General features: G+C 45.0%; 1 protein-coding gene across 3 annotated transcripts in view; it reads left to right on the top strand.

Moving 5' to 3' along the window:
- Window positions 1-7,124: 7,124 nt before the first annotated feature.
- Window positions 7,125-21,625, top strand: part of STOX1 (storkhead box 1) — a 50,923-nt gene continuing 36,422 nt past the window's right edge. For 2 of the 3 annotated variants that reach the window (XM_065894514.1, XM_065894513.1), the window contains exon 1: window positions 7,137-7,446. In XM_065894514.1, the coding sequence (XP_065750586.1) occupies window positions 7,137-7,446 (310 nt within the window). Of the gene's footprint in view, window positions 7,447-21,625 lie in introns of all 3 variants that reach the window. The other variant, XM_065894512.1, reaches the window with a different exon arrangement.

Below are 21,625 nucleotides of genomic sequence, written 5' to 3'. Positions count from 1 at the left end.
CAGTTTTCTTCTCCCCAAACAAAAATGGGATTATGGGGTATTTTATTTTATATTACTTATTTATTTATTTTAAAATTTTATTTGTTTATTTTATTTTTGGCCTCATTGGGTCTTCGTTGCTGTGCAAGGGCTTTCTCTAGTTGCGTTGAGCGGGGGCTACTCTTTGTTGCTGTGCACGGGCTTCTCATTGCGGTGGCTTCTCTTGTTGTGGAGCACGGGCTCTAGGCGCACGGTCTTCAGTAGTTGTGGCACACGGGCTCAGTAGTTGTGGCTCATGGGCTCAGTAGTTGTGGCACACGGGCTTAGTTGTTCCACGACATGTGGGATCTTCCCGGACCAGGGCTCAAACCCGTGTCCCCTACACCGATAGGTGGATACTTAACCACTGCGCCACCAGGGAAGCCCTAAGGGGTGTTTTAAATGCTTTATGGATATTAATTCCTTTAACGACGTAGGGTGGGGCAGAGTGATGGGAAGTTTGTACTGGCTGCTTGACCAAACTATATAGTCAGCTTCTTACGAGACCTCTTTTTAAATTTTTATTTATTTGTATTATTTTTATTTATTTATTTTTATTGAGGTATAGTTGATTGACGATATTGTGTTAGTTTCAGGTGTACAGCGTAGTGATTCAGTTATATATATATTCTTTTCCATTATATGTTGTTACAAGACATTGAATAAGTTCCCTGTCCTATACAGTAGGTTTTTGTTTTTATTTTCTGAACCCTCTTTTTGACTAGGCCTCCACATTGGGCCTCATACTATCTTCTGCCTGCCCTGCCCAAGAATACTGCTAAATCAGTTTAGTGCATATCCTTAACCCTTGATAACTGATCTGCATCCCCCCACCCTTGATGTATAAATCCTTGAGGTGACTTTAGCAAGGACCCCCTTAGGTCAGTTTAGCAAGAATCCCCCTATCCTTGATGTCTCCTATCAGTAATTTTCTATCCACTGACTTCCTCACTCTGTTCTTGGCAAAAATCCCCGGCTTCTTTGCTGTCTTTGCTTTACAGCTATCTTTGCTGTCTAGACTTTGCAATAGTCTTGAACAAAATCATCGTTACCATTTTAACAAGTGTCAGAATTATTTTTAAAAAATTTTTATTGGAGTACAGCTGGTTTGCAATGTTGTGTTAGTTTCTGCTGTACAGAATAATTTTTTTATCACTTCTCACATCAGAATCATAGGGTTTCTTTTTTTTTTTTTTTTTACATCTTTATTGGGGTATAATTGCTTTACAATGTTGTGCTAGTTTCTGCTGTATAACAAAGTGAATCAGCTATACATATACATATATCCCCATATCTCCTTCCACTTGCATCTCCCTCCCACCTTCCCTATCCCACCCCTCTAGGTGGTCACAAAGCACCGAGCTGATCTCCCTATGCTATGCAGCTGCTTCCCACTAGCTATCTATTTTACATCTGGTAGTGTATATATGTCCATTACGCTCTCTCACTTTGTCCCAGCTTACCCTTCCCCCTCCGCGTGTCCTCAAGTCCATTCTCTACATCTGCGTATTTATTCCTGTCCTGCCCCTAGGTTCATCAGAACCGTTTCTAGTATTCTTAGCCTCTTAGTGTTCCAAGCTAAGGACTTTTTTTCTTCAATGTTTATTTTCTTTTTTGGCCCCTTACCATTGAGAAGATAAAGAAGTGAAATGTTTAAAGGCAAATCAGAATTAGCTTTGGGGATGTCTGGCTCTCAGCCTCTGATTTTGCATCTCTTAGGACCTCACTGGGCTCAATGATTACTGAAACTGCATTAGGGTTCCTACTGTTGGGAGTGAAGGTGGAGCTGTAGAATCATGAAGCTGGAAGGGACCCTAAGAAATCCTTCAGGTCAGCCAAGTATTTTTACTCCCATTTTACAGATTAAGATACTGTGGTCCAGAGTCTCGTCTAAGTTAAGCAGCTAGAATAAAGAAGGTAATGTTTTTTCTTTAAAAAGAAATGGCATTGTGACTTCCTTGGTGGTCCAGTGGTTAAGATTCCGTGCTCCCATTGCAGGTGGCACGGGTTTGATCCCTGATCCCTGGTCAGGGGACTAAGATCCCGCATGTCATGCGGCACGGCCAAAAGAAAAATAAAGTATGCTGCTGCTGATTTTAAAGAAAAAAAGAAAGAAAGAAAAAAGGAGTGGCATTAAATGTCCTTCACTTTTAAGAAGTGGCATTAAATGCTCCCACCTCCTTTTCTCTGTCCCTTGAGTCAACACAGTTGCTTAGGAAAGCCTCACATTTCTCTTTGATAAACAAAAACAAAAGTCTCTACAGTTTTTTTTTCCCCCCTGATAAAGGGAAGAAATGTGCTGTAGAAGCAGATATGGTCATAATAAAGAGAACCCAGATATAAAACGCTTTCTAAATCAGCCTTAAGTGTCAAGGCTTGATTTTCTGAGTTAAGGGGAAAGAACTTCAACCTGATGAATGTTGGTGTGGAAAAAATTTGGAGGTGGTTAATTCTGAGTATAACATGAGTCTGTAAACAGACTCCAGAGAAACCACTGAACTTCAGATACCTGGGTAGCTGAGGCCTGGGTGTGCCTGTTCCTTGAGGCTTTGCCCTGGGCATTGACTGTTGGACACCAAGGTCTTCCTGTGATTCACCCTCAAACCAAAAATGCTTTTGTGAATGGTGACACCAGGCTAGCAAGAAAGTAAGAAAAACAGGGTTATCGTGGATCAAGCACTAGTTAAATTAGATTTGATTCAGGTGGAACAAATCTATGGCCCAGGTACTGGGCTACATGCTGGGTCGCAGAGATGAATCGGACAGAAGCCTGGCGCTTAAGGAATCTCAGGTTGCCTATGAGACAGGGAACTAAATATTACAGCCTTTAACACACATGTGTTATAAGAGGGTTAATGAGGTGCTCCAATAACAGATTTAATCTTCCTGGATGTGTCACAAGTTTTACAAGCTGGCCTTTGTAGTATACCACCTGATGGAAAGGAGAAAGGCCTTCCGGGCAGAGGGAATAGGGTAAGCAAAGATGTGGGAGCATGTTTGGGAAGGTGTGTAATTTTGAGTAGCTGGAGCGTAAGATCCTTGGTGTGGATTGCAGGAGGAGGGAAAGCATGGAAATGGAGATGAGGCTGGAAAGACGGGCTGGAGAAAGTGTGTGAAGAGCGTTGAATGCTCGCTCTCCTTAGGACAGACACCAGGCAGACGCGAGCATCAAACGATCCAGTTCATCTTCTCTAACAATTATAGTGTAGCCAGAGTGAATTTGTTCCCCTTCAGGTCCAGTTTTCTAAACCAAATAAAATCAAACTCCAAGTTCCATTTGCCAGAGTTGGCCATGTCTTGGCATGTTTTGGGAAGTCCACTCCTTGGAATTGTCAAAAAAAACTTGGGGGTTTACATGATACCCAGAAAATGGGGAAAACGGGGGCCTGATCTTTTTCCTGGGGTGCTCATTATAGTTACCTTGGTACCTGCCGCCACACGGTACTGATGTCAAGGGCTGCTCCCCCACTTCCACTGACCACCGAGTTCCAAAGCTGTGTTGGCTCCGAGAGGCTCCTGCAATGGTCCTGACTGCCTTGCCTCAGACACCCTTTCACTGTGGTTCTCAAGGCTGATGCCTTGGAGTTTACTCTCCACAAGTATCAAGTGTCCCTCCATTCGGGGTGCTCTTGGGAAAGGCATCTCCCAGTAGCGTCACTCTCTCAATTCAGTCAAAGGCAGTAGCTTCCCTTTCCCTTCTCTCTAGGACAAGCCATCTTAATCTTCCTCAGTGGTCTTGAAGCCCAAAGCTCTTTACCAATCCTGTGTCCTCTCCCATGAAAGGCCACTGTATTTTTGAAGTCAACAGCAAATTGGATGAGCTAAATAAATCTTCACAAAAAGTGATAATGGGAGAAGCAATGCATGTGCCCTTAATGGTGACTTTGGAGACAGTCTTCTCTAAGGTGGGATTGTCTGAGCAGGAATTTCAGGTCTGATAAGGTGGCCAAGAGAGAGATCATCTGGAAATAGGAGAGGGGAAAAGTGAAGTCAGTTGTTGGCAATTATTTACTCTGGAAGGAATAAATTGGACAGTTGTTATCGTATTTCTCAAAATGACCAGAGCTAATCTCTTAATGTTCTGATATACGTTTTTGAGAGCATTTTTTGAACAAGTATTTGCACATGGTAAACATAGTAGAAGATAAGCCTCCCTTTTACCCTGTCCCCTGTTTCTTTCTCTGGAGGTAACCACTGTTATCACCAGCTTCTTATGTACGCTTCCAGAGATCTTCCAGCCACACATGAATATATGTGCCCTTTTTCCTTTTTCTTTCTTCTCTTTCTCTTTCTTTCCTCCTTTCTTTCATTTTTCTTTCTTCCTTTCTTAGTTTCTTAATTTCTTTCTTTTCTTTTTTTAAAAATCATACTAGACCTATTTAGTTTTCTTTTTTACTTAAAATATATATATGGGATATTGTCTTGTATCAGCATGTAAAGTTTTGTCTTATCCTTAATGACTGCATAGAATGCCATTTGGATTTGTATATAATGTTAGAATTACTTTGTCCTTTCTCAGGCATAGAGTCCACTGGGGGGCAAAAATCCTTCCATCTTGAGACTTTCTAGTTTTTAGTTTGACTATTCTGTGCCTCTTTAAGTGGACAATGATAACAAATCCATCTTCTAAAATGTTTGTGTCTGGTCTGCAGAGACCCCAAAGATGGAAGGCCCTTGAGAAGTTCCAGTTTCTCTAGTTTTGCCATGTAATACAGGCCATTCAGTTTGGAGGCCTACAGTTTTCCTCTTAACCTTGAAGACATGTTCCATTTTGTAGGAGTTTGGAAATATTTGGATGGTAGCTGATCCTTTGGGAAAACAAGTGACTATGTAGTTGACTGTAGTTTAAAAGTTTCCCCCTCACATTCTTTCTCCCTTCTTTTGTTAATTGGACTAGCTTAAATAAAATGATAGGACAAATTTCACACATCTGAACAAAAGTTTCCACAGTTTAAGGCAGCTCTACCTCATAATTTCAGGCCATGAAACCTCATAGCTGGGTCTACCTGCCAGTAGCCTTGCAGCTACAGGCCTTGCTAGTAAGGGCCTGATTGTCTCTGTTTATTTCCAGTTCAAATTCTTGGGACAGAGACTCAAGCTCAGGACAACTTTTCACAGCAGACCACAGGTCCAATGAGTCAGGGCGATGGTCTCCTGCTTCCCCTTCTAGCCAGCTGTGTGGGGAAGGAGACACTGGGATCTCTGCTTCACCACCAGCAGCTTTGTCCTCATGGGCAAGCTGCCTAAACTGTCTGTTTTTTGTGGAAGATGGGCCTCAATATTGCCCCTTTCAGAGGGTTAATTTTGAGGATAAAGTTAGATCACACATGTAAAACTGAGTACAGTTCTAGGCACAGAGCAAGCTGAGAGTAAATGGGAATTATCGCTATCATTATTATGGAAAAGACACTGTCGTAGATGCTAGAGATACAGAGATAAAAGTCATAATTCCCCAGGCTGGGGAACACAGGAAAGTCATCTTTATCATGACGGAGAGGGGAAGCTTGGCCCTCCCTGTGTAGGCTATACAGACATAGACATTTAGTTCATTTGGGCTCTCTGCTGTATTAACCCATCCATCCATCCAGCCACCCATCCATCCATCTACCCATCCATCCATCCATCTACCCATCCATCCATCCATCCATCCATCCAGAGTCAGACTTTCGATGTGAGATGGTTGTCTCAGGTTCGCATGCTAATTTGAACTGAAAATTGTGTCAGACTTATTTGTCATAGGGAACCCTGACTTGGTGGTTGTCTGACTCCATTTCTTACTGTGTGACTGGGAAATACTTCTTAATCCAACCTATCTTCGGTTACCTCATCCGTTAAAAAAAAAAAAAGAGAGATACTAATAGAAGCTAACACAGAGTTGTGAAATTAAGGCCCCCAGCATACAGTGTTCAATAAATGTTAGCAATGGTTATTAACATCACTTATCATTTACCGTGATAAGTGACTCACTAGGGGCAGAGAGCAGATTATCTCGAATTATTGTAGTTATTATTGATGATTGATAAGCTGAGGGAGTGGGAATCTGGAACGACTCCCAAGTCTCATCAAGTCCCTCTACTCCCTCTTATAGTACTGATTGTACTGAAAATGTCCTTCCTCTTCTTTTCCAGAGAAGCCCTCACCCAGTGCAACAATAAGGGTTCCAGCCTTTCTGTCCCTCAGCTTCTGAATTGTACCTCATGCTCCGAGGTGGTCGCTAGAGTCTGCTGTGACAGATCACAAGTCCCTCTCCCTTCACTCCTCGGGATTCTTTTCGGAATCCCCATCCCAACCCAGGCCTGAATCCCAGGGATCTCACCACTGCGCCTCGCCAGCCACTGGGGCTGGCACCTCTGGATCACTTTCCGTCCCTTACACTTTAACTCTGTTGGATAACCCAGGAGCGAGACCAGACCCCAGAACCTCAGAAGGTCATGAAAAAGGTCCTTAGAATTGAGTCCCAACTCCTCATTTTACAAGACAGTAAACTGAGGCCAGAGAGGGAAAGAAACTTATGCAAACTGATGAGCAGACGGAGACTCAAATCTGGGTCTCCTGCTCCCGACCCGAGCGAGTCTGCCCCTCGTGGCCTCTCTCCCTGGGGGCGATCCCAAAGCCAGGGCGACGGCGGCCATCCTGGTCCTCCCGGCTCTGAGGAACCCTGGCCGTACCGTTCGCGCCGCAGTTGGAGGCGGCTCGGCTCCCCGGTGACTGCAGGGCTACCCTAAGGCTTGGAAAAGCCCCAGTGAGCGTCCATCGGGGGAAGAGGAGCTCCGGACTGCCTGGGAGCAGAGAAGTGAAGGGAGTCGCCCGGGGTGGGAGTTCGGGGACTGGGCGGGCAGAGACCTGGCTGGGGTGTGGAGAATGACCTGGGAACTTGGCGCCTGGAAACCACTATTGGGCTCCTGCGGGGGGGGAGAGCGGTGGGCGTCCCAGCCTGCGAGTCCCGCCCCACCCCCGGCCTGGCGCGTACATCGGCCCCGCCCCCTGGAGTCCCGTTCTCCCGGCAGCCGGCGCTGAGCGCAGTAAGCTGAACCCTCCCGCCGGCCGCAGCCACCGGTACAGCGCGGTTGCCGAGCCCGGCGATGCGTTAGGCTACTGGGCCTGGCCGCCGAGGCAGCATGGCCCGGCCCGTGCAACTGACGCCGGGCTCCTTGGCGCTCGTGCTCTGCAGGCTGGAGGCGCAGGAGGCGGCGGGGGGCGCGGAGGAGCCGGGCGGGCGTGCGGTGTTTCGCGCCTTCTGCCGCGCCAACACACGCTGCTTCTGGAACTCGCGGCTGGCGCGCGCCGCCTCGCGGCTGGCCTTTCAGGGCTGGTTGCGGCGCGGGGTGCTGCTGGTGCACGCGCCTCCGGCCAGCCTGCAGGTGCTGCGCGACGCCTGGTGCCGTCGGGCGCTGCGCCCTCCGCGCGGCTTCCGCATCCGGGCGGTGGGTGAGTGTGGGGCTCAGAGGGGAGGGCGCTCCGCGCTAGCTGCGGGACCGAGCCCCAGCCACCGGGTTGCGTGCGCCCGAGGCTCAACGCTGAGGATCGGGAGGTGGCGGTGGAGGCCGAGAGGTTGGGAGGACAGACTGAGTGGCTGGAGGAGGGCCGTTCTCCTAAGACATTCCCTCTTCTGGCACACAGGAGCTTCGGCCTCTAAGATATGCCTGGGCGCTGCCCTGAGCCGACTCCAGTGTGACTCCATTCCTCAACTCTTTCAGCCAGTGGAGTGCACAGGTTCCTGGTCGAAGGAACTTTCTACTTGCAAAAGTGATGCTCTAGGCAGAGAGGTTTTGGGCCCGGGGAGCCAGAGTTGCGGTCAGGAGACAGGGGCCTCAGTCTCGGCTCCATGGGGGTGCTTAGGAAGGGTGCACCAGGGGCTGGCCAGATTTTACCGATTGTGAGCTGGCTTTTTAAAATAATTAATTAATTTTTGGCTGCGTTGGGTCTTCAGCCTGCGTGCAGGCTTTCTCTAGTTGTGGCGAGTGGGGGCCACGCTTCGTTGCGGTGCCCGGGTTTCCCATTGCGGTGGCTTCTCTTGTTGCAGAGCACAGGCTCTAGGCTCGCAGGGTTCAGTAGTTGTGGCTCACGGGCTTAGTTCCTCAGCAGCAGGTGGGATCTTCCCAGACCAGCCCGAACCCATGTCCCCTGCATTGGCAGGCAGATTCTCAACCACTGCACCACCAGGGAAGTCCATTTGTTTGTTTGTTTCAAATGACAGACTGGGAGCGGACTACAGGCTGTGGTTTTCATGCCCTGCTGTACTGGATGCTGTGGTGGTCTTGGATCAGGGCCTAGCGGAAGGGGTTGGGGTTGTTAACTGCTAGGGAAAAAGAAATAACAAATGGCGCTGTGGACACATCCCATCCCATTACCTAGATAGAGAGAGTTCCTCCTTTCCAGTCTTTTCAGAGAGCCCGTTTGTTAGGAGACAGCAGCTTTTTGCTTGGATAAAATAGCTTCTCATTTGAGAACTTAAACCACTGCACCGCCCAGTGGTCTCTGTTACCTACTGAACTCAGGTGGGTGTCAGCTCCTTGTCACAGGCTGGTTCTGTCTGCATTTAGTGGGGTTGTGAGGACCATTTGATGGTGTGCTGTTGACAAGTCACCAGTTGTTCCAGCCCAAAATTTTGACTCCTACCAAGCAACCCCTCTCTGTCTCAGCCCATAAATCATCCTAGGAGAGGGGGGAGGAGAAGAAGCAGCAAATAAAAAACATTTGTTTTAGTCCCCAGGTGTAAAGCAGCAGGGTAGCATGAGGCACTTGATGTTGTGTATCATCTAGTCAGAGATGACGTCTCCACATCCCAGGCCAGTGAGGTTACACCTTGCCCTCTCACCTCCATGCATCCAGTTCTGTGTGGTACCTCTACCCCTGACCCCCACCTTTCTTCCCTTAAGCACAAAAAAGAGCTCAGTTGCAAAGCCACATACACACATTTCACTTCCTTTTATTTGCAGGAGTGAGTGAAGAAAATAGGTTTCTGGCTGACAGCGGTGAGCCAAGTAGCCAAGCCAAAATTCTTAAAGGGGAAGGGGTCTTTCAGACAGACTGGATGAAAAACTCTTTTCACTTCTGTGGCCTCGGGTTTTTCTGGTTTGAATTAGTGGTTGCATTCTCTGGTTCCCCCACCCCCTTTCAAAGGGTGAGCATAGAGTACATTGCAGAGAGGGAGTGGGTGGGGTTGGGGTCTGGACCTGAGGGTGAAATAGAGAGGGCCTGTGCTAAGCCAGAGGCAGCCGTGATGCCGCCACCTGGGGTTCAGCCAGCAGTGGTGAATGCTGGTTCCTGGGTTGGCCCTGTGTTCTGCCATCTGAAAGATGCAGTGGACAAAGTGAATGTATTATCGAGTACTCTGATTCTCCACCCACTAGGTAGTGCTGCCTCATTGCACAATTCAGGATGTGACGGGCACTAGTCTGTGGAGTGTACAGTACAGTGGTCTGTACACTGGGTCATCTCCCCTGATGTGGGGCTCTTGGCAGGAATGATTTTGAGGTTTTTAACAGAGTCGTGATAAGAATTTGGACATTTAGCTGTAATTTGTACAAAACCAGCTCTTAGGACATTTTGAGGAGCAAAACGGGGAAAGATCTTATTTGATGCTAGTCGGTGGATGCACATGGGGAGGGAGGTTTGTTTTGAATAGAGTTGCTAATTACTACTCTCACTTGGGGGTCCTTGGGTCAGATCAAAGGAGAGGAGGCATCAAGGCAGCTCTTGGGCCATCTTAAGAGTCCCAGAAGGTGGCAGGAGGAGCTGACTTCTCCCAAAGAAACTGGAAGTTTCAGTCTGCTTGCTTTCCCAAATCTGGCATCATTGGCTTCCAGAGGCTAAAATGGGCTTCCAGGAAGGCAAGGAAGAGCAGCTGAGAACTATTGCAGGTTCTCATTCCACTCTTGCTGTTACTTTGTGGGAAAGAGCAAAATTCTAGAAAAAGACAAAAGAATCAATTTGGTCAGACCAGTTTGGTCTGTTTGCTATAGATTTTGTTGTTGTTTTGTTTTTTAAGGCTCACATACTCCTACATAAGAGCATTTGGGCATAGGGAGTGTTGCTTATCAGCTCAGAGAAAATGCAGGGAGGGGAGGTGGGGTGGTCATCAGCTTTATAAACCCACTGTGCTCCACGGGTCCTTTTCCTGGGCTTCTGGACCTGGGGCTCATGGAGGCCTCATAAGATATGAGGAAGGAGCGCTGTGGCCAAGCAGACAGGAGCATCCGGAGCCCCAGGGACAGACCTGAATTTAAGGTCTGCAGGACTTCATGTTTTCTCCATGTTTTGTGTCTCTTCTTTCCCTCTTCACTTTCTCTACCTCAGCTTTACTCTGATGAGAAAAATAGTTTCCAGGCTGACAGCATTTCCCTAAAAAGGGGACAAAGGATCTTTAGCAGGATAACCAGGAGCTAACTCTTCTTTTGTGCTCTAGTCCTCAAGTGTTTTCTGTTTCTCTTTTTTTTTTTTAATTAGCAAATGATCTTAACAAATGAAAGGGTTGAGCTCTGGAAGCTGGAGGGAGTCCTCTGCTTCCCAGGCTGAGCCACTGCAGGTGGTACGGGTGGGGGACACCTGTGTTTGTTTGGGTGAATCAGTTCTTGCTAGAGGACCATACCCACTGGGGAGTTGAAAGGTTAATGATGGCCTCCTGGGGTAAGGGAGGGATGGCTACTTGGCCAAAGTAGTTTGTTCCTCGAAATTTATAGCTGAGGTATCCCCACTCTTTTAGATGAAAGGCTCAATGTGGCCTTTCATCCTTTTTCATTGAAATAAGATAAAAATGCCCGTGGGGAGTTCCCTGATGGCCTAGTGGTTAGGATTCTGGGCTTTCACTGCCGTGGCCTGGGTTCAGTCCCGGGTCGAGGAACGGAGATCCTGCAAGCCGTATAGCGGGGCCAAAAAAAAACAGGAAAAAGCCTGTGGCTTCTTCAAAATACTTGCTTCATTAATGTATTCATATGCTAGGTACTGTTCTAGTTTTTTTTCTATGTTTTAATGTATCTTTCAATTAGAGTTGCACGTGTTCTCGGAGAAAACGGAGTCGGCCTGTTTATTTCATATTCAGTTCAAGAGGGGATAGTTGAGGGGCTTCCCTGGCCGTCCAGTCGTTAAGAGTCCGTGCTCTCACTGCATGGGGCACGGGTTTGATCCCTGGTCAGGGAACTAAGATCCCACATGCCACATGGTGCTGCAAAAAAAACCCCAAAAAACAAGTGCCCAGGAAGAGTAGAGGCCAATCACTCTTTTATACTAGGCATAAATTTCAGAATCTATTTTGGGATCTTGTTTGGGAGAAGAACAGCTCAAGGGTACCTGGTGCCTGATGGTACAAGAGTTGGGCAAAGGACTTATCCTTATCTGATTTGGGGAGTGTCCAAGGGGAGTGTGTAGAGATGCTGAGAAGAGGGGACGGTCCAATTCCTATTCTTGTTTCTGAAGTCCTATCATGAATTGGCAGTGGGCATTCTGTTGGATTTAGTAGCTAATGGAATTTTTAAAGTGAAATTTGCATTTATTGAAATGCACAAATCATAAGTGTAGCATTTTATGCATTTTTCAAGTAATATACATGAGTGTAACCCAAGTTTCCAGCAGGATTTAGCACATTACCATTACCCTAGAAAGTTCCCTCTTGCCCCTTCCCAGTCAGCTCTTCCCCCACCCTCAGAAGTAACCACTATTCTGATTTTTTAAACCGTAAATTAATTTTGCTTGTTCAAGAGCTTCAAGTAAATGGAATCATATACTATGTACTCTTTTGTGTGAGAATTCTTTCACTCAGCGTCCTGTTTCTGAGATTCATCTCTGTTGCATTACTAATTTGTTCCTTTTTATTGCTGAGTAGAATCCCATTTTATTAATATACCACCGTTTATTCATTTACCCCTAGATGAACTCCTGGGATGTTTCCAGTATGGCTCTTATGAAAAAACTTTTATGAATGTTTGTGTACACATTTTTTAAGCTTTTATTTCTTTTGGGTCCTTACTTAGGAGAGGAATTGCTGACTCATTGAGTAGGTTATGTTTAGTTTTAGGACACCTTTTTCCAAAGTGGTTGTACCATTTTACACTCCTACCCATGAAATGAGACCTTTTGGTTGCTCCACATCTTTGTCAACACTTGATGTTGTCAGTCTTTCTAATTTTGGCTATTCCGGGGGTATATAGTGGTATCTTGTAGTTTTAATTTGCATGTCCCAAAGATTTTCTTCTGTGTTTTCTTCTAGAAGTTTTATAGTTTTATGGTTCTGTATTTACATCTATGATCCATTCGAGTTATTTGTGTGAATGGTATGAATTGTAGTTTGAAGGTTTTGGGTTTTTTTTTTTTGTCATATGGGTGTCCAATTGTTCATGACAATTTGTTGAAAAGACTAGCCTTTCTCATTGAATTCCCTTTGTAATTTTGTTGAAAATCAGTTTACTATATATGTGAGGGTCTATTTCCATTCATCTTGAGTCTATCCTTTCACCCAATACCGTACTTACTGTAGTTTTTAGTAAGACTTGAAATCAGATATTGTGAGTCCTCCAACTTTGTTCTTCCTCCAAATTGTTTTGGCTACTCTAGGTTCTTTTTTTTTCCACATAAATTTTGGAATCAGCTTGTCAATTTCTAAAAAAAAAAACAGCTGAGATTTTAATTGGGATTGTATTGAAACAATAGATCAATTTGAAGTTAGATGAGAAATTCATCCTGGTTTTCCCCAAACTGCCCTGGTTTTAGAAATGATATTCTTGCATCTTGAGAACCCCCTCCATCCCAGGCAGACTGGGATGATTGTTCACCCTTATTTAGGGAGAATTGACATCTTAACAATTCATGAACATGGAATAACTCTGCTTGAGTGTTCTTAATTTCTCTTGGCAATGGTTTGTACTTTAAGTGTACAGGTCTTGAATATATTTTTAAATTTATGTTCCTAAGAATGTTTTTGGATGCTATTATATATAGAATTACTTTAAAATAAACTTTTTATTTTGGAATTATTCTATTCTATGCCACAAGGCATGTGAGATCTTAGTTTCCTGACCAGGGATCCAACCTGTGCCCCCTGCATTGGGAGCACAGAGTCTTAACCACTGGACTGCAAGGGAAGTCCCTGGAGTAATTTTATATTTACAGAAAAATTGCAAACATAGTACAGAGTTTTATATTCATCACCCAGTTTCCCATAATGTTTTTTACCTTACCTTTTAATTCACGTATAAAATTAACCATTTTAAGGTATACAATTCATTGGGTTTTAGTATATTCAGAATGTTGTGCAATCATCCCCATTATCTAATTCCAGAACGTTTTCATTACCCCCAAAAGAAACACTGTACCCACTAGCAATTTCTCCCCATTCACCCCTCGCCTGAGCCCCTGCCAGCCACGAATCTACCTTCTGTCTTTTTTTTTTTTTTTTTTTTTTTTGTGGAAAGCGGGCCTCCCACCGCTGTGGCCTCCCCCACTGCGGAGCACAGGCTCCAGACGCGCAGGCTCAGCGGCCATGGCTCACGGGCCCAGCAGCTCCACGGCATGTGGGATCCTCCCGGACCGGGGCACGAACCCATGTCCCCTGCATCGGCAGATGGACTCCCAACCACTGCGCCACCAGCGAAGCCCTACCTTCTGTCTTTATGAGTTTGCCTATTCTGGACATTTCATGTAAATGGAATCACACGTAAATGTGGTCTTTTGTATCTGGTATATTTCACTTAGCATAATGTTTTCAAGGTTCATTTGTGTTGTATCGTATGTACTTCATTCATTTTTATGGCTGAATAATATTAATTGTATGAATATAGCATGTTTTGCTTATCTGTTCATCCGTGGATGGCTATTTGGGTTGGTTTCACTTTTTGGCCACTATAAATAATGCTGCTATGAACATATGCTGCAAGTCTGTGTGTGGACATATATTTTTATTCTTGGGTAGATCCCATTTGGTTATTTTTTAATAATTTGTTTCTCTGATGAGATTTCCAATTTGTTCATTACAAGTATGTTTTCTTTTTAAAATCTTTCAGCATAGTTATACCAGCTTCTATAAAAATCCTTGTCATTCTAATATCTCAGTCATCTCAGGGTCAGTCTCATTGGCTGCCTTTTCTTTTGAATGGTTTGCATTTTCCTGTTTCTGTGTTGTTTAGTGCTGTGGATTGTATCTCTGACATTATGGGTGATATGTTTTACAGACTCTGGATTGTTATGTTCCTCTGTAGAGTTTGATTTTTCTGTTTATCAGGCACTTAATGTGGCTGGGCTCAAATCTCTGAACTCTGTTTCCCCTGTAGTAAATGGCAGCTAAAATCTCTTAAAGTAGGCTGGTTATGCCCTCTGCATGCATAGTTCATAGTTCAGCCATAGAGTCAGACTGAGTTTATACGCAGACTTTGCGGTTCCATCTCCTTGGCTCGGTCCTTTCCAGCATCACTTTCTGGCTGTTGTAGCTGCTCCAAAGTGGCCTTAGATTCTTTAAGCCGGTAAGACTGGTTTTTGGGTTTCTACCAAAGTTTTAGCCTCCTGGCCTGGCTCCTGATGGAGCCTGCCTTTAGGCGAAGAGCTATAAAAAGAAATGGAAAACTTATCCATTGCCATTTCCTTCCAAGAGGACCACCCCTCCGGTTTATGCCTGATTTTGTTTGCTTTTCAGTACCTTCAGGGAAAAGCTTTTCTATTTTGTCCAAAGGTTATGGTTATTTTCAAGAGGGTTAGTCTAGTAGCATCTTGTCCACCGTTATTAGAAACAAAACCTCATTAATGAATGTTTTTAGGTCCTGTCTTTTCCTCTTTTAAAATGTCATGACCCTGGGACTTCCCTGGTGGTGCAGTGGTTAAGAATCTGCCAGCCAGTGCAGGGGACACGGGTTCAATCCCTGGTCCGGGAAGATCCCACATGCTGTGGAGCAACTAAGCCCATGCGCCATCACTACTGAGCCTGCGCTCTAGAGCCCGCGAGCCACAACTGCTGAGCCCATGTGCCACAACTACTGAAGCCCGCACGCCTAGAGCCTGTGCTCCGCAACAAAAGAAGCCACCGCAGTGAGAAGCCCGTGCACCATAACTAAGAGTAGCCCCTGCTCGCCACAACTAAAGAAAGCCTGTGCACAGCAGTGAAGACCCAATGCGGCCAAAAATAAATAATAAAAAGTTAAAAAAAAAATGTCATGACCATAAAGAAACTAATGGTGATGACAAGATCGTTTAGCCAGTCACTAAAACAAATGCCTCTGTTCCATCTCTTCCTTCTCCCAGACAGACCTTGGTATTTTTCCAAGTCTTTTCTAGCTTGATTATCCCTTTTCTCCGGTTTGGTGGTAAGTGGAATAACTCTGCCCATTTTGCAGACAAGAAATGGAGTCAAAGCTGTAATGTGGGTGGTGTTGCTTGGGTTTCTTGTCTTCCTCTCTGTTCACCACCAGTTCTCCCAGGGTTCCTGTGGAAGCTCTGGTATTTTTCACCAGCCAGAGCTCCAGCACTCACTCTCTCCCTGAGGCTATCAGATTCCCACCAGGACTTTGGTCTACTCCACGGTCTGGGAAATGGCAGAAACAGCTGCTCTGACCATGCCCCTGCTCTCACCTCCCTCCTCTTACCCAGGATCTTTCCAGCCCGGTTTTTCTGGCTTTGTTCTGCCAGATGTTGCCTTTTACCTTATTCTGCACAGGGGCAGCTGAAGGATTCAGTCTAAAAGAGCCAAAGGGCTCACAACAGGGTGTCTTGTAGGCATATTCTTGTTATCAAGCTGGATGATCTGTATGTAGCATCTGGGTAGTTAGTGTCCTTGGCTTCATGTTTTGATTTGGCAGCTGGTGCACGAGAGACGACACCTCTAGTTGCTGCCATGTAGCGTTGAGGTCCAGCGGGATGAAAAGTGCCATCAACCTGAAAATCAGCTTGGAGTCCTCTTCCCTCTCCCTCATCCCCAGCCAGTAGGTCACCAAGTTCTACGAGGCTGAACTCTTCAGTTTCTCTCAAACTTACCCCTCTCTCTCCATTTCCACTGCTAGGCCTTTGTCCAACCAAGATCTCACCATTTCCTACCTGAATTATGGCTCCAGCTTCCTCCCTTTTTGTGGTGCCACCTCCTGTCTTGCCCTGTATACTCCGGTTCATTCACCATCCTACAGGGAGACAGACTCACAGCATCTAAAATGCAGATCTGATTCTGCTCTTCATCTGCTGGAATCCCTTCTGCTTCTCCCCTTATCTTTTCAGGAAAAGTCCAGAGCCTTTAACATGCACTGCAGGGCTTTCTAATCCAGGTCCAGCTTGAGCTTCCCCTTTATCCCCACCTTCTGAGACGTGCCTGTCTTCCTATATCAGTTAGGGATCAATCAGAGAAACAGAACCAGTGTGAGATATGTATTAAGAGATTTATTACAAGGAATTGGCTTTGCATGATTGTGAGGTCTGGCAAGGCAAGTCCCAAATCTGTAGGTCTGGCCATCAGGAGGGGCAGGCTGGAACTCACAGGTACAAGCCAAGGCCGCTGGGCATATGTGGAGTTTCTTCTTTCGGGGAGCCTCAGTTCTGCTCTTAAGCCCTTTCAACTGATGGAAGCCTAGATTATGTAGAATAATCTCTCTTATTTAGGTTAATTGATTATAACCTTTAATCACATCTATAAAGTAGCTTCACAGCAAAGCCTGGGTTAGCATTTGATTGAATAACGGGAGCTGTAGCTTAGCCAGGCTGACATATAAGACTGACCATCACACTTCCCTTCAGCCAGACCTGGGTGCTGTGTTCTGAACAAACTGGGCTCTCACATAGGCTGTCTTTGCATGCTGTTCCCTCTACTGGGTGCCTGAGATGGGTGCTCTTCGGTTTCTCCCATGTCTGCCATGAGTAGAGTCTCCAGCACTGGGTATATTTACATGTCTGTTGCTCTCCAAGGAAAAGCAAACTATTGAGTCATTCTTGAGTTTCAGACACTTCCGTTCTTACCTCTGCTGCTGGCTGAGGGATGAATGCCCAGAAAGTTTGATGGTCAGCTCCAGACAGTTTGTTTTAAAACACGGTCATCTTCCTTCTTTCATTGTACCATGCACTGAGCCTCTTAAATACCCCTGTGGATCTCACATGGATCACTACTGAAGAACACCAGCACAGAATCATCTTCAACTGCAGACAGCAAAACTGAGACTTGAAGAGTCACTGCAAGCTGTAGTTTAAAGTTTCCTGATCACGCAAAGCCACTTTGGTTAGTAGAGAAAACTCAGGTTCAAATTCCTGCCCTGCCACTTACTAGCTCTGGGACCTTGAGCTAAATACTTACCCCTCTCTGCTCTATTGTCTTCATAGGTACAAATCAGGATCTAATAGCTGCTTTGCAGGTTATTTTGAAGATAAGGTACCTGAGGCATTCAGCCTGCGCCTTGTCCAGAGTCAAAGTCAGGAAGGCAACAAATACATGGGAATCTTTAGCACGGAGGGAGAAGAAAATGTGTCTCTGGGTTCTCATTCTCTCGATAGCCTATCTCCGCTGGGACCTGTGCTGTTTATTGCTGGTCTGGTACATGTTTATGTTCAAGATCTCTGTCCTTTTGTCGTGTGCTTCCTGTCCTATGTAAGACCCTTGGTGCCAGTCAGGTCCACAGCCCTTTGAGCCTTACCTCAGATCCAAAGGGTGCCTAGTGCTGTAGAGAGAGCCCTGAACTGGGATTCCGATGCCTGAGTTTGGAACTAACCCTGCTGCTAAGTTTCAGGGAGGCTTCAGGTCAGTCACCTCATTTTTCAGGGCCACTGGGTCTTCAGCTGTGAACAGTCCACTGCTCATTTTGGCTTTGTTGACTGGCTCAGGTTTCCCAACCTCTGGCTGGGCACTAACGTCACCTGTGTCAGGAGACCCAGGGAAGAACAGGCAAAACCTCACATTGAAGTTGCTTAAGATAGTTTCCACAATCAGGGAAGTTGCACCTTCCCCTTATCCCTTCCCAGACATCTTGATTCTTTAATAGCATCCCGCTTTGCGAAGCATCTGAAGTCGCGAGGCTGTTGGAGCGCTCCATGCTGGGCCTCCGTGCTCGCACAGTCATTTGTTAGGTATGCGTTGAGCCTTTACTGTGTGCCTGGCCCTGTGCACACACGATTCAGAGGGACAAAAGGCTCATGCCCTGACCTCAAGGAGCTCATAGACTAGGAGTCAGATGGACAAGTAAGTGATACAGAATCATATGGAGCGATAGAAGGACAGCTGACCAAGAGTCCCATGCATGTGTGCACGCGTGCATATGTGTCCAGGAGAAGGTGATGCCTGAACTAAGATGGAAAGAATAAGTAGATGTTAGCTTGATGAGAAGCACATTTTTTTTTTTTTTTGCGGTACGCGGGCCTCTCACTGTTGTGGCCTCTCCCCTTGCGGAGCACAGGCTCCGGACATGCAGGCTCAGCGGCCATGGCTCACGGGCCCAGCTGCTCTGCGGCATGTGGGATCTTCCCGGACCGGGGCACGAACCCGTGTCCCCTGCATCGGCAGGCGTACTCTCAACCACTGCGCCACCAGGGAAGCCCAAGAAGCACATTCTAAGAAGAGGTGGGGAGAGGGCATGTGTCCCTGGGCATGGCGCACATGAGGAACCACAAGCAGCCGAGCACAGCCAGAGCATGGAATGGGAGGTAGGCAGTGGCATGAAGGGCCTGGAGAGGGGCTGGCCTGTGACAGGCCTTGACTGCTATACTGAGGAATAGGAATGTGGATTTAAGCCTGAGGCCGCTGAAGAGTATCAAGCAGTAGAGTACATGTATGTGTGTGTGTGATTACTTTCATAATCCTATTTAATATGATACAACGTAGATGTTTCCCAGCCTTATGTGTGTATCATCTTCCGTAGAGATTGTTGCCTGCACTGGCGGTGCCTTTGACGGGGTTACATAACCCCTGTGGTCCACTGCAGTTTATGCTGTTGGTGCTCATTAAGTGGTTACTCTGTCATCTGAGTAAGGCCATAGAAAGAGCCCAAAGGCCATGCAGGACACCCAAGATCTAACCCTCTGTCACTAACCTGATGAATAACCAGCTTCTCATCCAGTCCTCTTGGGGCCTCAGTTGCCTTGTCTGTTGGCAAGCCTTCTACCTGCCCTTCTACTTCACAGCATTGGCATCAGGCTCAAATGAGATACTATCGTGAAAACACTTTGTAAAGTACAAAGTACAAGCACCAAGCTATGTTTCCATTTATTTCTTATCTTTCATCAATGTTTTCAGTGTACAAGTCTCTCACATCCTTAGTTAAATTTTTTCCTAAGGATTTTATTCTTTTGATACTATTGCAAATGGAATTATTTTCTTACTATAATAATATAAAATTATTATTTTCTTTCTTCTCAGATAGTTCCTTGTTAGTAAATAGAAAGGCAACTAATTTTTGTATGTCGATTTTATATCCTGCACTTCGTTGATTCATTTTAACAGTTTTCATTTCATTTTAACAGTTTTTTTGTGGGATTTTTAGAGTTTCCTTCATATTTGATCATGTCATCTGCAAATAGATAATTTTACTTCTTCCTTTCCAATTTGGCTGACTTTTATTTCTTTTTCTTGCCTAATTGCTCTGGCAAGGAGTTCCAGGACTATGTTGAATAGAAGTGGTGAGAGTGGGCATCCTTGTCTTGTTTCTGATCTTAGAGGAAAAGCTTTCGGTTTTTTCCTATTGATTATGATATGAGCTGTGGGCTTCTCTTATATGGCCTTTATTATGTTAACTAAGACTAAGATAATGTTCATGGAATGGAGGACTTAATATTTTTTAAATGTCCATGCCACCCAAAGTGATCTACAGATTCAGTGTGTTCCCTATCAAGGTCTCAATGACAACCCTGAATAGCCAAGACAATCTTGAGAAAGAAGAACAAACTGGAGGTATCATGCTCCCCAATTTCAAACTATATTACAAAGTTACAGTAATCAAAATGGTATAGTACTGGCACAAAAACAGACACATAGATCAATGGAGCAGAATAGAGAGCCCAGGAATATGCTTATATGATCAATTAATCTGTGACAGAGGAGGCAAGAATATACAATGGGGAAAAGACAGTCTCTTCAATAAATGATGTTGAGAAAACTGGACAGCTACAGGCATGAGAATCAAACTAGACTACTTTCTCACACCATTTACAAAAATAAACTTGAGGGATTTCCCTGGTGGTCCAGTGGTTAAGACTCTGTGCTTTCACTGCAGGCGGCATGGGTTTGATCCCTGGTCTAGGAGCTAAGCTCCCACATGACGTGTGGTACAGCTAAAAAAAAGAAAGAAAGAAAGAAAGAAAAAGAAATGACAAAAATAAACTCAAAATGGGTTAAAGACTTAAATGTAAGACCTGAAACCATAAAACTCCTAGAAGAAAACATAGGCAGTACACTCTGATATCAGTCAAAGAGCATTATTTTTTTGAATATGTCTCCTTAGGCAAGGGAAACAAACTACATCAAACTACTAAGCTTTTACACAGCAAAGGAAACTATCAACAAAATAAAGAGGCAGCCTACTGAATGGGAGAATATACTTGCAAATGATATATCTGATGAAGGGTAATATCCAAAATATACAAAGAACTCATACAACTCAACATCAAAAAAAACCAACTCAATTAAAAAATGGACAAAGGACCTTAATAGACATTTTTCCAAAGACATACAGATGGCCAACAGACATATTCAAAGATGTTCAACATCACTAATCATCAAGGAAATGCAACCAAAACCACAGTGAGATATCACCTCACACCTGTCAGAATGGCTATTATCAAAAAGACAACAATGGGAATTCCCTGGTGGTCTGGTGGTTGGGACTCAGTGCTTTCACTGCTGGGGCCCGGGTTCGATCTCTGTCTGGTTGGGGAACTAAGATCCCACATGCCACGCGGTGTGGCCAAATTAAAAAAAGACAACAAAAAACAAGTGCTGAGGAGGATATGAAGAAAAGGGAACCTGGGCACTGTTGGTGAGAACATAAATTGATACAGCTACTATGAAAAACAATAGGGAGGTTCCTCAAAAAATTAAAAGTAGAACAACCGTACCCTCCAGCAATTCCACTTCTGGGTATTTATTCGAAGAAAACAAAGCACTAATTAAAAAAACACTAATGTTCATTGCAGCAGCATTTACAATAGCCAAGATATGGAAGCAAACCAAGTGTCCATCAATAAATGAATAAATGAATGAATAAAGAAGATTTTGTGTGTGTGTGTGTGTGTGTATACCCACACACACATATACACAATGGAATTTTACTCAGCCATAAAAAAGAATGAAATCTTGCCATTTGTGACAATATGGGTGGACCTAGGAGATATTATGCTAAGTGAAATAAGTCAGACAGAGAAAGACAAATACCGTATGATTTCACTTACATGTGGAATCTAAAAAACAAAAAAATTGGGAATTCCCTGGCGGTCCAGTGGTTAGTACTCTGTGCTTTCACTGCCGAGGGCACGAGTTCAATCCCTGGTCGGGGAACTAACATCCCACAAACTGTGCTGCATGGCAAAACAAAACAAAACAAAACAAAAAATTAACAAGTGTCACAAAATAGAAGTAGACTCATAGATACAGAAAACAAACAGATTGTTGCTAGAGGGCAGGGGGTTTGGGGGAATGAATGAAATAAGTGAGGGAGATTGAGGTACAAAT

Source organism: Phocoena phocoena, chromosome 16, assembly GCF_963924675.1.
Source record: "Phocoena phocoena chromosome 16, mPhoPho1.1, whole genome shotgun sequence".
Taxonomy (NCBI): domain Eukaryota; kingdom Metazoa; phylum Chordata; class Mammalia; order Artiodactyla; family Phocoenidae; genus Phocoena; species Phocoena phocoena.
This window is presented reverse-complemented; position numbering and strand designations above follow the sequence as displayed.